Source organism: Ochlerotatus camptorhynchus, unplaced genomic scaffold, assembly GCF_037179485.1.
Source record: "Ochlerotatus camptorhynchus isolate MF236.1 unplaced genomic scaffold, CSIRO-AGI_Acam_v1.1 ptg000391l, whole genome shotgun sequence".
Classification (NCBI taxonomy): Eukaryota; Metazoa; Arthropoda; class Insecta; order Diptera; family Culicidae; genus Ochlerotatus; species Ochlerotatus camptorhynchus.
The window spans coordinates 1,341,504-1,354,545 of NW_027040878.1; the positions used below are offsets into that span (position 1 = coordinate 1,341,504).

At 40.4% G+C, this 13,042-nt stretch overlaps 1 protein-coding gene across 2 annotated transcripts in view; it reads right to left on the reverse strand.

Moving 5' to 3' along the window:
• LOC135710547 (E3 ubiquitin-protein ligase AMFR-like) overlaps positions 1 to 13,042 on the reverse strand; it is a 147,278-nt gene that overhangs the window by 97,902 nt on the left and 36,334 nt on the right. For both annotated transcript variants that reach the window (XM_065233150.1, XM_065233149.1), the window contains exon 2: positions 2,278 to 2,966. In XM_065233150.1, coding sequence (XP_065089222.1) covers positions 2,278 to 2,760 — 483 coding nt within the window. In that variant the 5' untranslated portion in view covers positions 2,761 to 2,966. The remainder of the gene's footprint in view (positions 1 to 2,277; positions 2,967 to 13,042) is intronic.

Here is a 13,042-nt window from a genome sequence, read left to right on the forward strand (position 1 = left end):
ATAACACTTTGTCTGGAACCATGGGGGCTCACCCTCCAAATGATAGCCAAGAACGTTACGAAAAAAATGCGTATGGCGGCAGCTTTGAAAAAGCGTGATTTGAAGGTAGCCGTTTATTTTTCCAGGCTCATTTGCTGTAACTTTGCGGAGCCGATATTCATTGTTTAGATTACAAAATTACTTAAAACTAACGTTACTAAAGCGGGGGCCGATTAAAGGGTGATACGGTCAAAATTTGGTCAAGGGAAAACGCGTGTAAATCGGTGAAATCGTTTATTTAAAAAATCAAATTAAATTTCTTTTTCAAGTTCAATTAGTATAAAATTTAGGAAAAATATTCAGTTAGGCTTCCGCTTTTCCAAATCCGAATTGCCGGGCCTTACGCTTGACCCCTGCCATCAGATTTTGTACAGCCACCTTGTCCACCTTCTTCGCCGCAGAAAGCCAGTTTGCCTTGAACTGCTGCTCGCCCTTAGCAGTTTTTTTGGTCTTCTTTAGGTTCCGCTTGACAATAGCCCAGTATTTCTCAATTGGGCGGAGCTCTGGCGTGTTGGGAGGGTTCTTGTCCTTGGGAACCACCTGCACGTTGTTGGCGGCGTACCACTCCATGGCCTTTTTACCGTAATGGCAAGATGCCAAATCCGGCCAAAACAGTACGGAACAACCGTGTTTCTTCAGGAAAGGCAGCAGACGTTTATTCAAACACTCTTTCACGTAAATTTCTTGGTTGACAGTCCCGGAAGCTATGAAAATGCTGCTTTTCAAGCCACAGGTACAGATGGCTTGCCAAACCAGATATTTCTTTGCGAACTTTGACAGTTTCATGTGCTTGAAAGCATCTGCTACCTTTCCCCTTCCTTTTGCCGTATAAAACTCCTGTCCCGGAAGCTGCTTGTAGTCGGCTTTGACGTAGGTTTCGTCGTCCATTACCACGCAGTCAAACTTCGTCAGCATCGTCGTGTACAGCCTCCGGGATCGCGCTTTGGCCGTCGTATTTTGTTTATCATCGCGATTTGGAGTCACTACCTTCTTGTAAGTCGATAGTCCGGCTTGTTTTTTGGCTCGATGCACGGTTGTAGACGATACACCCAGCTTATTTGCGGCATCTCGGAGAGAGAGGTTAGGGTTTCGCTTGAAACTACCGGCAACTCTCTTTGTCGTCTCAGCGGCTTCCGGTTTTCGATTTCCCCCCGATCCAGACTTCCTGGCTGTCGACAAACGTTCCCCCAAACACTTTAATTACATTTGTAACGGTTGATTTGGCAACTTTTAGCGATTTTGCCAACTTTGCGTGCGAGTAGCTCGGATTTTCGCGATGCGCGAGCAAAATTTTGATACGCCGCTTCTTCCTTGGACGGCATTTTGACAACTGAAGAGTGAATTCCAAAATCAAAATAGGAGCAACATTCTACACACACACACCTTCAAAATGAGGGGTGTTCAGGTTTTTTAAACGCAAAATTGAAAGAAATACGTCAAGTTGATATTGACCAAATTTTGACCGTATCACCCTTTAATCGCGGCTATCTCGAGGCTAGGGGTAACAAATTGTAAGAAATGGATGACAGGGTAATGTGCTCTTGATCTCGAACTAAGCTACACTCTGATGAAAAAGACAAACATGGGGGTACAAGCTAGGAAAGTTGATGTTTTGTAATTTTTTAAGGTGATACTCTAAGGATGCCTTAGCGTGAAACTTTAAAGGCACAAATGTCAGCTTCCACAAAACATGCAAATTTGAAATTGCTACTCCTTGTTTGCTGTGCTACTACAAACAGAGAGTAGCAATTTCAAATTTGTATGTTTTATGGAAGCTGACATTTTTGCCTTTGAAGTTTCACGCTAAGGCTTCCTTAGAGTATCACCTTAAGTGTCCTACTTGAAAATATCACAGAAGATATAATAATATTTTCAATAAAAAATATTTAAAAAAATAATCAAGATGGTATTTTTTTATTTAAATTTTAAACACTATAATGGCTTTTTTTTTAACTAAATTGCTTGATATTGTTTACCGTGTATATTTTTCCGGAACATCAATTATTTTTTCTTATAACTTTGTCTCAGACGCCATTTCGATTGAAAGTGACGTTTTCGAGTTATGATTTGTTGAAAAATATCGAATACGCCATTTTGAAGATTTTTGCGAGATTCAAAATGGGCGAACTGTAGCTCAAATCTGAACCATTGACAACAACAAAAAATGATGCAAAGTCGCAGGTCGCATCAGATCCGACTAGTCATTTGGCGTGGAACTGCTTTTATACGTCTACTCACCCAAATACAAATCGGCTCACTCCCCATGAACGAAGCAATATCCTTCAGATGCGCTCCGATCGTTCGGGAATCGTTCGCTGAGGACCGTTCCAGCAGTTCCGCTTCCTGTTCCATCATTTTCTTCAGGTCGGCATCCGTTGCCGCCAGAATCTTCTCTTCGAAATCATTGATCTCCTTCACCGTCAACAACGAGTCCAATTTGTTGCCCACCCCCACATTTCCGACACCACCGGCAGCCACATCCCGAACCGCACCAGCAGCAGCCGCCTCCGCCGCTTCCGATGGCACCGTACCGGAGAGGATCGCATTCACATTGCTTGCACCGGAAGTCACTGCGGTGGTGGCATTACTTTGCTGCCTCCAGAAGGGATCACTCGTCACACTGATCGCGTAATACAGACACAGCGACACCAACAGCACACTGGCACTGGTGTAGATCCGAATGCTGGGCAGAGGGATCGATCCGTTCAAAACAACCGGCATTTTCACTGATGCACTCGAGGGCCTTAGTCAAACCAAAAGAAACCCGTTGATGGCCGGTACACTCGCGATGGTCCGAACTCGGAAAACACATCAAACCAGCGATCTCGGTTTCAACAATACTACCAGCGGAATGGATCCACTTGGATTTGAGCACATTTTCTTCTTCGCCGAACTCTTCCGCTTAGCAGCACAAACACTTCATATTCCTGCAAGTACAAGAAAAACAATGATAATTAGTATTTCTGATGGAATGGTTGAGAGATTTTCAAAAACAAAACATCTCCGACTGGTTTGCAGAACATTACGAAAGACTGCTTCGGTGAGTACCATATCATCAGACATTTAGTTATGCTAAGAGGAAAGACAAACATAGGACCAGTTCCACTCCCGTTTTGAATTCCTTTTGCATTTTTGAATTCGAAGAATGTTCGAGAGGGGACCGCTATTTGAACGACAAAACGACAAACAGCTGCGAAAGCTTTCGAGATTCGCGTTGTGATGACATGCGTTGGTTACAGCGAACGACCGAATGCACTTCGAGAAAGCGTGGAGGGCAACAATCTCCTCACACACACACACACACGGCCGATGAGATCGACTCAAAGTTGAATGGGTTTTGACTCAAACATCGCCAAAGCGTACCCGCATAAACGATAACCATAAAAAACGCCTAACCACCAATTCTGAATATCATCCCAACTCTATGCGGTATGGTCGCACCATCTATGGTATCGTTTGTGTATGGTACCCGTTTATAAGGGTAGGTCACTCATATAATAAGGCTGTGTTCTATTTGGGTAATTTTCACTTGAATTTGACACTTCAAAAATTTAAGTGAAAATTAACCAAATGTTCCATTTGGGGAATTTTCACTTAATTTTTTTTTTCCTTGGATTTGTTTTCCGTCGATTTTGTTTTCCGTGCTGAGCACCAATGCTACCGACGCCAGGAAGGCATTTCCCACACCTGGACCCTACCTCAACTCATGAAACTATCTGTATGTCTGTCTGTCTGTCTGTCTGTCTGTCTGTCTGTCTGTCTGTCTGTCTGTCTGTCTGTCTGTCTGTCTGTCTGTCTGTCTGTCTGTCTGTCTGTCTGTCTGTCTGTCTGTCTGTCTGTCTGTCTGTCTGTCTGTCTGTCTGTCTGTCTGTCTGTCTGTCTGTCTGTCTGTCTGTCTGTCTGTCTGTCTGTCTGTCTGTCTGTCTGTCTGTCTGTCTGTCTGTCTGTCTGTCTGTCTGTCTGTCTGTCTGTCTGTCTGTCTGTCTGTCTGTCTGTCTGTCTGTCTGTCTGTCTGTCTGTCTGTCTGTCTGTCTGTCTGTCTGTCTGTCTGTCTGTCTGTCTGTCTGTCTGTCTGTCTGTCTGTCTGTCTGTCTGTCTGTCTGTCTGTCTGTCTGTCTGTCTGTCTGTCTGTCTGTCTGTCTGTCTGTCTGTCTGTCTGTCTGTCTGTCTGTCTGTCTGTCTGTCTGTCTGTCTGTCTGTCTGTCTGTCTGTCTGTCTGTCTGTCTGTCTGTCTGTCTGTCTGTCTGTCTGTCTGTCTGTCTGTCTGTCTGTCTGTCTGTCTGTCTGTCTGTCTGTCTGTCTGTCTGTCTGTCTGTCTGTCTGTCTGTCTGTCTGTCTGTCTGTCTGTCTGTCTGTCTGTCTGTCTGTCTGTCTGTCTGTCTGTCTGTCTGTCTGATTGTCTGATTGTCTGTCTGTCTGTCTGTCTGTCTGTCTGTCTGTCTGTCTGTCTGTCTGTCTGTCTGTCGATCAATCATATAAATCCTAGATTTTTTTTTGCTTTTTCTAGCGTTCTGGAGAAAACCTTACCTTAATTCGAACTGCTCCTGGTTAATTGACATGGTCATGTGGTATTCGATCATTGCGAGAATTTTTATGTGTAACATCAATACTGTTACGCATTTGACCACAAACGTTTGGTTGCTGGCTACATTATCAAAGAGATGTGACTGGCAGCAAGGCGAGCGAACGTTCAATGAAAAGTAACTCTTAAACAACACTAATTTATGGTGGTCCTGAACAGGACCGTTTTGTCGCGATGATTGAGTAATTCTGAGCTATTAGGGATCAGGCTGGTGAGCTGTAAGTTTTTTTGGAACAAGGGTATCGCGCTTGAGATAGATAGCCCACAGCGGCTCACGACGAGCAACTGAATCCGATCAGTAGAGGTGCGGCTTCTTTCTCCTTCTTCGGTGAATTGAGGGCTCTTGAGGGCAGCCTTGATAGCTAGCTGCTTGTGGGGAGTCATTTGTTGTATACACCGTTCGGCGAGACTAGATGGAATTCGATTTTTGAATCTGTGTTAGGGAAAGTGCTTTTTGCACACAATCGGTGTTAATTTTGATCACCATTGCAACAGTTGGAGATTCGTGTAATTTTCAATAGTGACCTGTTGAAAATAGATGAAGTGTTCATTTCAGAATTGTAGAAAAATTTCCAATCGATTGGCTTATTTAGAATTAAAATCCATTCGCTATTGACAGCGTTATAAGCGGTCAAAACCTGACCACTTTACGTAACGCGGCCGCTTTTGGTTTTTTTTTTTAATTGCACCCCCAATATGTTGTCAAAAGACGTAATCCTACGTCAAAAGACGTGCATATGTATCACTGAAAGCTACTTCTAGAATCTTAATTTTGTTTTTAGTCAAAATAAACTAGTTATATACCGAATTCCAGTATTTTAGAGGCAGTTTATTTATTTATTTATTCGTCAATCAATCAAACCGTAGACTACATATTAACATTAGGACTTATGTTCTATGACTTAGCAGAGTTCTGAAATATATTTTTAATTCTGTTGAGGGCATATCTAGGTCAATCATATCACAATGATGATTATAAACAGTCATCATCTGATTTACAGGTTCAAATTTAGCGTAATTGGTCCGATGGCGATCTACTGCGAACAAGTGTCGATTGCGTAATTGTCGGGAAGGTCACAAAATTGAAACATTGATTTACATTAATTTGTCTCTAACTTTTACTATCAACAAAATTCCGTTAAGACATGTATGAAGCGTTTGTAGATTTTGATATTAGCTACAACTTTTGAAAATATCTCAAATCTGTATCTCTAATGTATGACGAACTAGAGCTAGCAGCACTTGTTTTTGATTTTCAGTTAATGTAATTGCCATTCACTGAAAAACAATGGTTGGTTCTGCTCGCTCTGGGTCAACATACATAATAGATACAGATTTAAAATATTTACAAAAGTTGTAGCTAATACCAAAACCTACAAAAGCTACAGACATCATTTTAAGGAAGGAAGAGCTGAAAAATGGAGCACATGCAATACGACAATAGAGTAGAGCTGATGCGATATAATAGTAGTGACTTTAGTGACAAAAATTACGGAAATGGTGACTTTTAAATAATAACTAAGTAACCAAGAGTGGGCGACCCCAGCGTAGTGGTTAGCATCCATACCTCTCACGCCAAAGTCACGAGTTCAAATCTCACCCCCGGACAAGTCACGAATGACCCAAGAGAAATGACTAGAATAAAAAAAAAAAAAAAAGTAAGGATAATTACAACAACATAATTTTTTTAAAGGACGTGCATTATATTCTGCGTTTGAAATCTTTAAAATTTTGATATATCTAGGTAGATATCTCTCATAATTCGCTCAGAACTTTTTACATAAGTTCTTCAGAATGATCGCAAAAACTTGTTTCGAATCATTCCCTTTCCCTTAAGTTTGCCTCTAAAATTAGCCTAACAAAAATAATATTATCAATCAACAAAAGTTTTAGAAATAGATTATTTTCCTAGATTGAGATGCTTAATGTCAAGTATCAGACTTAAAGTGGACATTTTGTACGATGGAGAGGAGATGAAAGTATGGAGCTGATAGTTCCTATGCAGTACGGCATTTTGAAAATGGTATATAGAAAGTAGAAAGCGAGCAAAGGGCAATTTTGAGGAAAATACGAATCCATTTTAAATTTACTTTAATTCTCCTTAGAATTCTCTTGCAGTTAACCTTAGAAACGTCATAAATTTTTACTTAGAACAATAAAAATTCATTACGTATTCTCCTCAAAATTTCCTTGAAACTCTTCTAAGAATTCTTTTGAGATTGAACCCTCAACAATCGATTCCATTGGAATTCCCTCTTGTTTCGAGCTCTTTAAAGTTCTCTTCGAAGTATCCTTAGAAATGACCCCAGAATTCTTTTAGAACTATCCACAAAGATCATCTTTGGTGTTTCCGGGATTTCCAAGGAATTCTCATCAGAGCACTCTTAAAAAAAATTCAGAACTAATTTTGAATCAGAATTGGACCAAGAACCCTCATCCTATCATCATATAATTCTTCTCACAACTCTTGTTATAATGCACATGGTACACTTCTCTCAATTATATTGGAATTATTTTCAAAATTGTTTCGGTGCTGAATTTTGCATCATTTATAATTTAAATAATAATAGAAAATGTACGAGCGTCATTGTGTCAGTCTCAGGGCCGATTTTTTCACCTCCGCTTAAGCCTTAAACCAGGTCTTATATGGGTAAACCTGGTTCAAGATTTAAGGTGAAAGTTAATGCTTTTCCGTTGATACTGAATCCACACCCGTTCAAACCACACCCAAATTCAAAATACACCAAGACCAACAAGCATTGTAAATTAGAAAAATGGGAAGTTTTGAAGTTTTGAACATATTCGTAAACACAATATTATTATACAATAGTTAATTATAATAATTCTACTACTGAAATGACAACTTCAATTCCAAGATTCCAAGTTCAGGGTAGTCCTACTAATGCTCAGGGAAGTCTTGCCGTAGTTCAGGGAAGGCCTGTCGAACTTCAGGGAAGGCCTGTCGAACTTCAGCGAAGTCCTGATGAAGTTCAGGGAAGCCCTGCCGAAAGTCCTGCCGAAGTTCAGGAAAGTCCTCCGAAGTTCAGGGAAGCCTGGCCGAAGTTCAGAGAAGTTTTGCTGAAGTTCAGGGAAGTTCTGTGGAAATTCAGAGAAGGTCTGTTGAAGTTCAGGGAAGTTCTGCCGTAGTTCAGGCCAAGGTTGCAAAGACTCATTTCAGCTAAAACAATGTTTTTCTAAATTATGAAATAATTAGATGCCATGATCAAATTTTGAATTGGTAGGATACAAGAAGAGGTTGCAAAGAATGTGTTTGACATATTAAACCTGTTTATTTCACTTCATGAGAGTCACAATCAGCGATTTTTCACAAACTCACTCACTCACTCACTCACTCACTCAGCGATCAGCAAATCGCTGATTGTGACTCATAGAAAGGAAAATTTACAGGTTTTGTTTCCAACGCATACTTTGTAACCTCTTCTTGTAAGTTACAAGTGAAACATGCCATCATACCATCTTTTGGTTTTATTATTCCGAAAAACATTATTTTAGCTGAAATGAGTCTTTGCAACCTTGGTTCAGGCAAGTTTTTCCGAACTATAGGGAAGTCGTACCAATGTTCAGGGAAGTCCTGCCGAAGTTCAGAGAAGTTCTGCCGAAGTTCAGGGAAGTCCTGCTGAAGTTCAGAAAGTCCTGCCGAAGTTCAGAGAAGTTCTGCCAAAGTTCAGGGAAGTTCTGCCGAAGTTCAGAGAAGTGCTGCTGAAATTCAGGGAAGGGCTGCTGAAGTTCAGGAAAGTCTTTTCACTTTAATTCTCGTAAATCAGGGAAGTCCTGACGAAGTTCAGAAAAGTTCTGCCGAAGTTCAGGGAAGGGCTGCCGAACCTCTGGGAAGTCCTACCGTAGTTCAGGGAAAGCCTGTCAAAGTTCAGAAAACTCCTGCTGAAGTCCAGCGAAGTCCTGCCGAAGTTCAGAGAAGTTCTGCCGAAGTTCAGGGAAATTATGCCGAAGTTCGTTATCTAATTATTTTTAAAAAATACCAAGATATATCAGAATACACTACCGATCATAAGTTAAAGGACACCCCAAAAAAACCATGCAAACATGTTTTGTTCAATGATCTCTAATTTTACGTTCAATTTTCGATCTCCAAAGGTTATTTGAATCGTATGAATGGTATAGCATAAGTGTTCAACTACTACTTTTATTTCAAAATTTGGTCAACCCAATTCTGAGAAAATTAGTCACGGTTCTACCGAGTAAATTTTGAAAAATATTGTAACTTTGGGTGAACTTTTAGCACACAAAATTTGAAAATTATATTGAACAATTTGCCTACGAGGAAAGTTCCATTCAATACCTTTCAAATGATCTAAAGAGAACGAAAATTGGACGTAACATGACAGAGATATGAACATAACAAATTTGTCATGTTTTTTTTTGGGGTGTCCTTAAACTTATGATCGGGAGTGTACCTTCATCAAAAAGGCAGAAATTTTTCAAAATTTACTCAAACATCAGTGTGAACGTCCCCTGGTTCGGGTTGAGGTTCGCACTGACATTAAGCCCGGATTCGCACCGGTTGGAACTGATTCCAACCTTAATATTTAATAAGCAAATTCTCTATTAGAGAATGAAACTCCAATTTGAGTTGGTTTAATCGGCCGTGTACGGACGACGACGACGACGCGACGCAGATCGGTGATCTTCTTTTCTCCTCTTTGTGCCTGAACATAATCTATTTACCAACAACAACCTTTTTTTTCGAAGTGCCGTTCCTCGCGTGCGCGTAGGAAGAAACGGTAAAAATATGTACTAGGCACCACAATGCTGCCTTTCTGCACATCGCACTCAGTGGGGCCGTGGCCGGTAGAAGGAGCTACCCCGTTCCGTTCGAGCTTTCCTTGTGCACTTCTTGTTTTCGCCTGGGGGTGTGGGATTCATGTAGCTACCTAGAGAGTTTATTTTTAAAAACGAGATCACAAATGGTTTGTTTTTCTCGAAGTTTATTTTGTTTGTTGTTTTTGACCATGAAATCAAATGTGTTGAAGGGAACTACGAGGTGAAAATGAAACCGATAACGATTTGCATATTAGTATTCAAATAATTCAACAATTATCGCAGGATTTCTTCAGAGTTCCTTTGCAAATTACCTGGATTATTTTCGATATTCTCTTTGGATTGACCTTGAAATCAGGGTGGCCACTGCTAGAAAAATCTTTACGGTTAATCCTTAATCGAATAATTGGACTTTTAGGCATCCCTAGAAAATAGTGAAATTTCATGTTTTTTGGCGGTCCTTCGCAAATGTCGACCAGCAAGCGTAACCCATGCACCAAAAGCAGTTCGATGCTAGTTTTCATTGCTATGACGACGACTGAACTAAGGGGCTTAAAAGCGGGGGGGGGGGGGGGGGAGTCAATTCAAGATAGAGCTGGAATTAGGGCGTAACAGCTTTTGTAAACAATTCTGTCGATGATGTCTTGAAAGTGAAGGCTCGCCCACGCAAATCAACATCACCATCAGGTAGGGTAAGACTACCCCTACCAGAAGGTAATGTTGGTTTGCGTGAGCGTGCCTTGAATTCCTAGAGATCATCGAGAGAAGTCATTGTTTACAAAAACTGGTACGCGCTTATTCCAGCTCTATCTAGAATTCTCTTCATCGATTTTCTCTTTTGATGACCATGCCTTGACTAACCTATTTCGCACTATTTCTGCTATCATCCAGAACTACAAACGTATCAATTAATGTGTTTGCCGTCGAGTTATTAACGAAACAGAAAGTCGATGAAGAGAATCGATCAAAATCACTTGCACCCCTGCTTCCAAGTTTGGTTACAAGATTACAACTCTGGAGAGAATTTTGTGTGGTCGTTGGGGACGTGTGGTTCGGAATATGGCGATGAGTGTGCAAAATGTTACGAAATTGCATCCTCCCTATTCGCACGCGCCCGAAGATCGGAGGCGAATGCCACTTCGACTTGTTTCGTCTAGAAACTATTCTCTGATGACTGTGTTGGGGAAGCAGCATATGCATGTACGTTATTAGTGGATTTGTTAATTATTTCGACGCTTTTGGACAATGTTTGACATTTACCACTTTTACAATAATTTATTGTTGAAAATCAACAGTCGGAAACATTGTTATCGGTACGTAGAAATATTTCTGATCGATTGATGACAAAATAATTGAAATTGGTCCAAGGGCAACTGAGTTATTGACGTTCAAAATCTTTCATAATTTCGTTATATGTTCCATTTTCGATTTACACAAAGTGTACCCTTATATAGAAATCACAGACAAAGTCCTACGTTAAAAATAAGAGTGATTTGCGGCAAAACCCGCCAGTACCGCACCCAACGTCAGTGCCTATATGTAAGCGTACTACAACGCGGCTCTCAAACAAAGGAGTAACAAGTGTGATACTATCACTGCCAAACTAGATCTTTGGTTCTCTCATGCAGTGGTTCATCAGAGAGGGGAAGCTTAATAATCCCCATCGCCTGCCCATGGCGCCATTCTATCACGGCATGAGTCAGCAACGCCGACCATAAACCTACCATCTCCAACACTCCACTATAAGGCAAGAAATTAAGCCCACCCACCAACAGCAAGGTACAAAAACTAGCCAAGGGGAGGAACCAACTTCGGCAAAGTTGGTCAGGACGTCAAGGAATTCTCCAGCTATGCAGCACTAGTGAGCTTCCCACATGCACATATTCTGTACTACTGTATCTCAAGATCCTGGTTATTTAGACGGGCGATGACTACCGGAAGGTGGACATATCAATTCGAGATTCTGCCGCTAGACTGCGCTAGTGCACATACAAATATTCTATACTGCTACACTTGCAGATCCTGATTATATAGAAGGGTGATGCCTTCGGCAAAGTCGATCAGGAGGTACAGGGCTGTTGGGTGGTGGACAGATCAATACGTGGTGCTAATGAGAGAGCAAATATTCTGTAGGTACTACTGTATCTAAAGATCCTGATTATTTAGAAGGATGATGTTTTCGGCAAAATTGATCAGGAGTTCAAGAGCTGCTGGGAGGTGAAAAAGTTAATTCGGAAATCGGAAATCTCCTGTCCCGAAACCTCAAAAGTATGTATATTTGTGTATGTGTAACATGTTAAAGAACATTACTTATTCAAATAAACCAATTCCCAGCATGTTCAAAAAAATAAAAATCAACAGAATTGTTAAAAGTTTGATTCTGTAATTTTGTCTCAGATTTCAATTTTTTTTTAAAGTTCAATTAATCAATAAATTTATGGTCCATCCAATCTAAATTCAAACCTTAAGCATTTGAAATACTGGGAAAAGTGAGGTTGTAAAAATGTGCAAGTTTTGAAACATTATGTTGAATTCTTGTTTGAAACTAATTTTTTGAGAGCAAATTCATGAGATCCCAACAAATCTAGTTTTATTCACAAAAAACTTTAAATTGTTCATGATTGGCCAAAAGTTTGTAATAATTACTAATAAAATATTAATAAGAGTTGGTCAAAAATTAAGCGAATTCGGAATGTTCTTGTACAATTAATCTCTACATAGGAGAAATACTGTGACAGTTTTCTGATCCATTATGGAGAGTTTAAGTTTTTAATAGTCCATTGAATAGTAATAAGCTCTAGGTTTGGGGTCTCCCTTAGTTCAGTCGGTAAAGGCGCAGCTACAAAGCAAGACCATGCTGGAGGTAGTTGGGCTGGAAAATTTCCCGACAAGAGTATGATTGTACTTGCCACACAATTATACTAATGCAAAAAAGGCACAGGCATCGAAAGATCTCAATTAATAACTGTGGAAGTGCATCTAAGTTGAGAGCACGCAATAAGCTGATATGCGATAAGCAATAAGCTTGAAATGCAAAGAAGCAGAAGGTTTGGTATTGGAATTTACCAGTAAGCTATAATCAGATCGTAAAATTCTTTACTGTTCAGACTAATTCCGATAGCTCCGCACTATACAATTCGGAAAAAACGCCTTTGGATACGGTTGTGTATTAAGTTTGTTCTCTGTTTTGTGCGTGCATTCGCTTTCATAGTTTTCGGCTGCATTTGCTGGATTAGCGCTGGCACTCTGCCTCCCGGACGGTTATACGTGTGTGGGTGGTGGTTTTCTCGCTTTCCGAGAAGTTTTAGAATCGAGAAAGAAAACATGATTCATCATGTTTGCAAGCAACAGAAGATTTAACGCTATCTGCGTTGTTTGATTTTTTCTCCCGGTCCAGAAATTTGTGGCATCGCGCGTGATAATTTTAATTTAATTTTATTTACGCGGTGATGATGTTGGTTCACTCGCAACTATTTTTGAAAAAATTAAGTGTTTTCGAACGAAAGTGTACCATAAGTGCTTCTGAACGTGTTTCGCAGTTGGGTGTGGTGAAATTCGTGCATTCCCGCTTGATTTTGGAAATCCGTATCACAAAATTGCCCTCCGATTCCTTTCTTTTTGCCG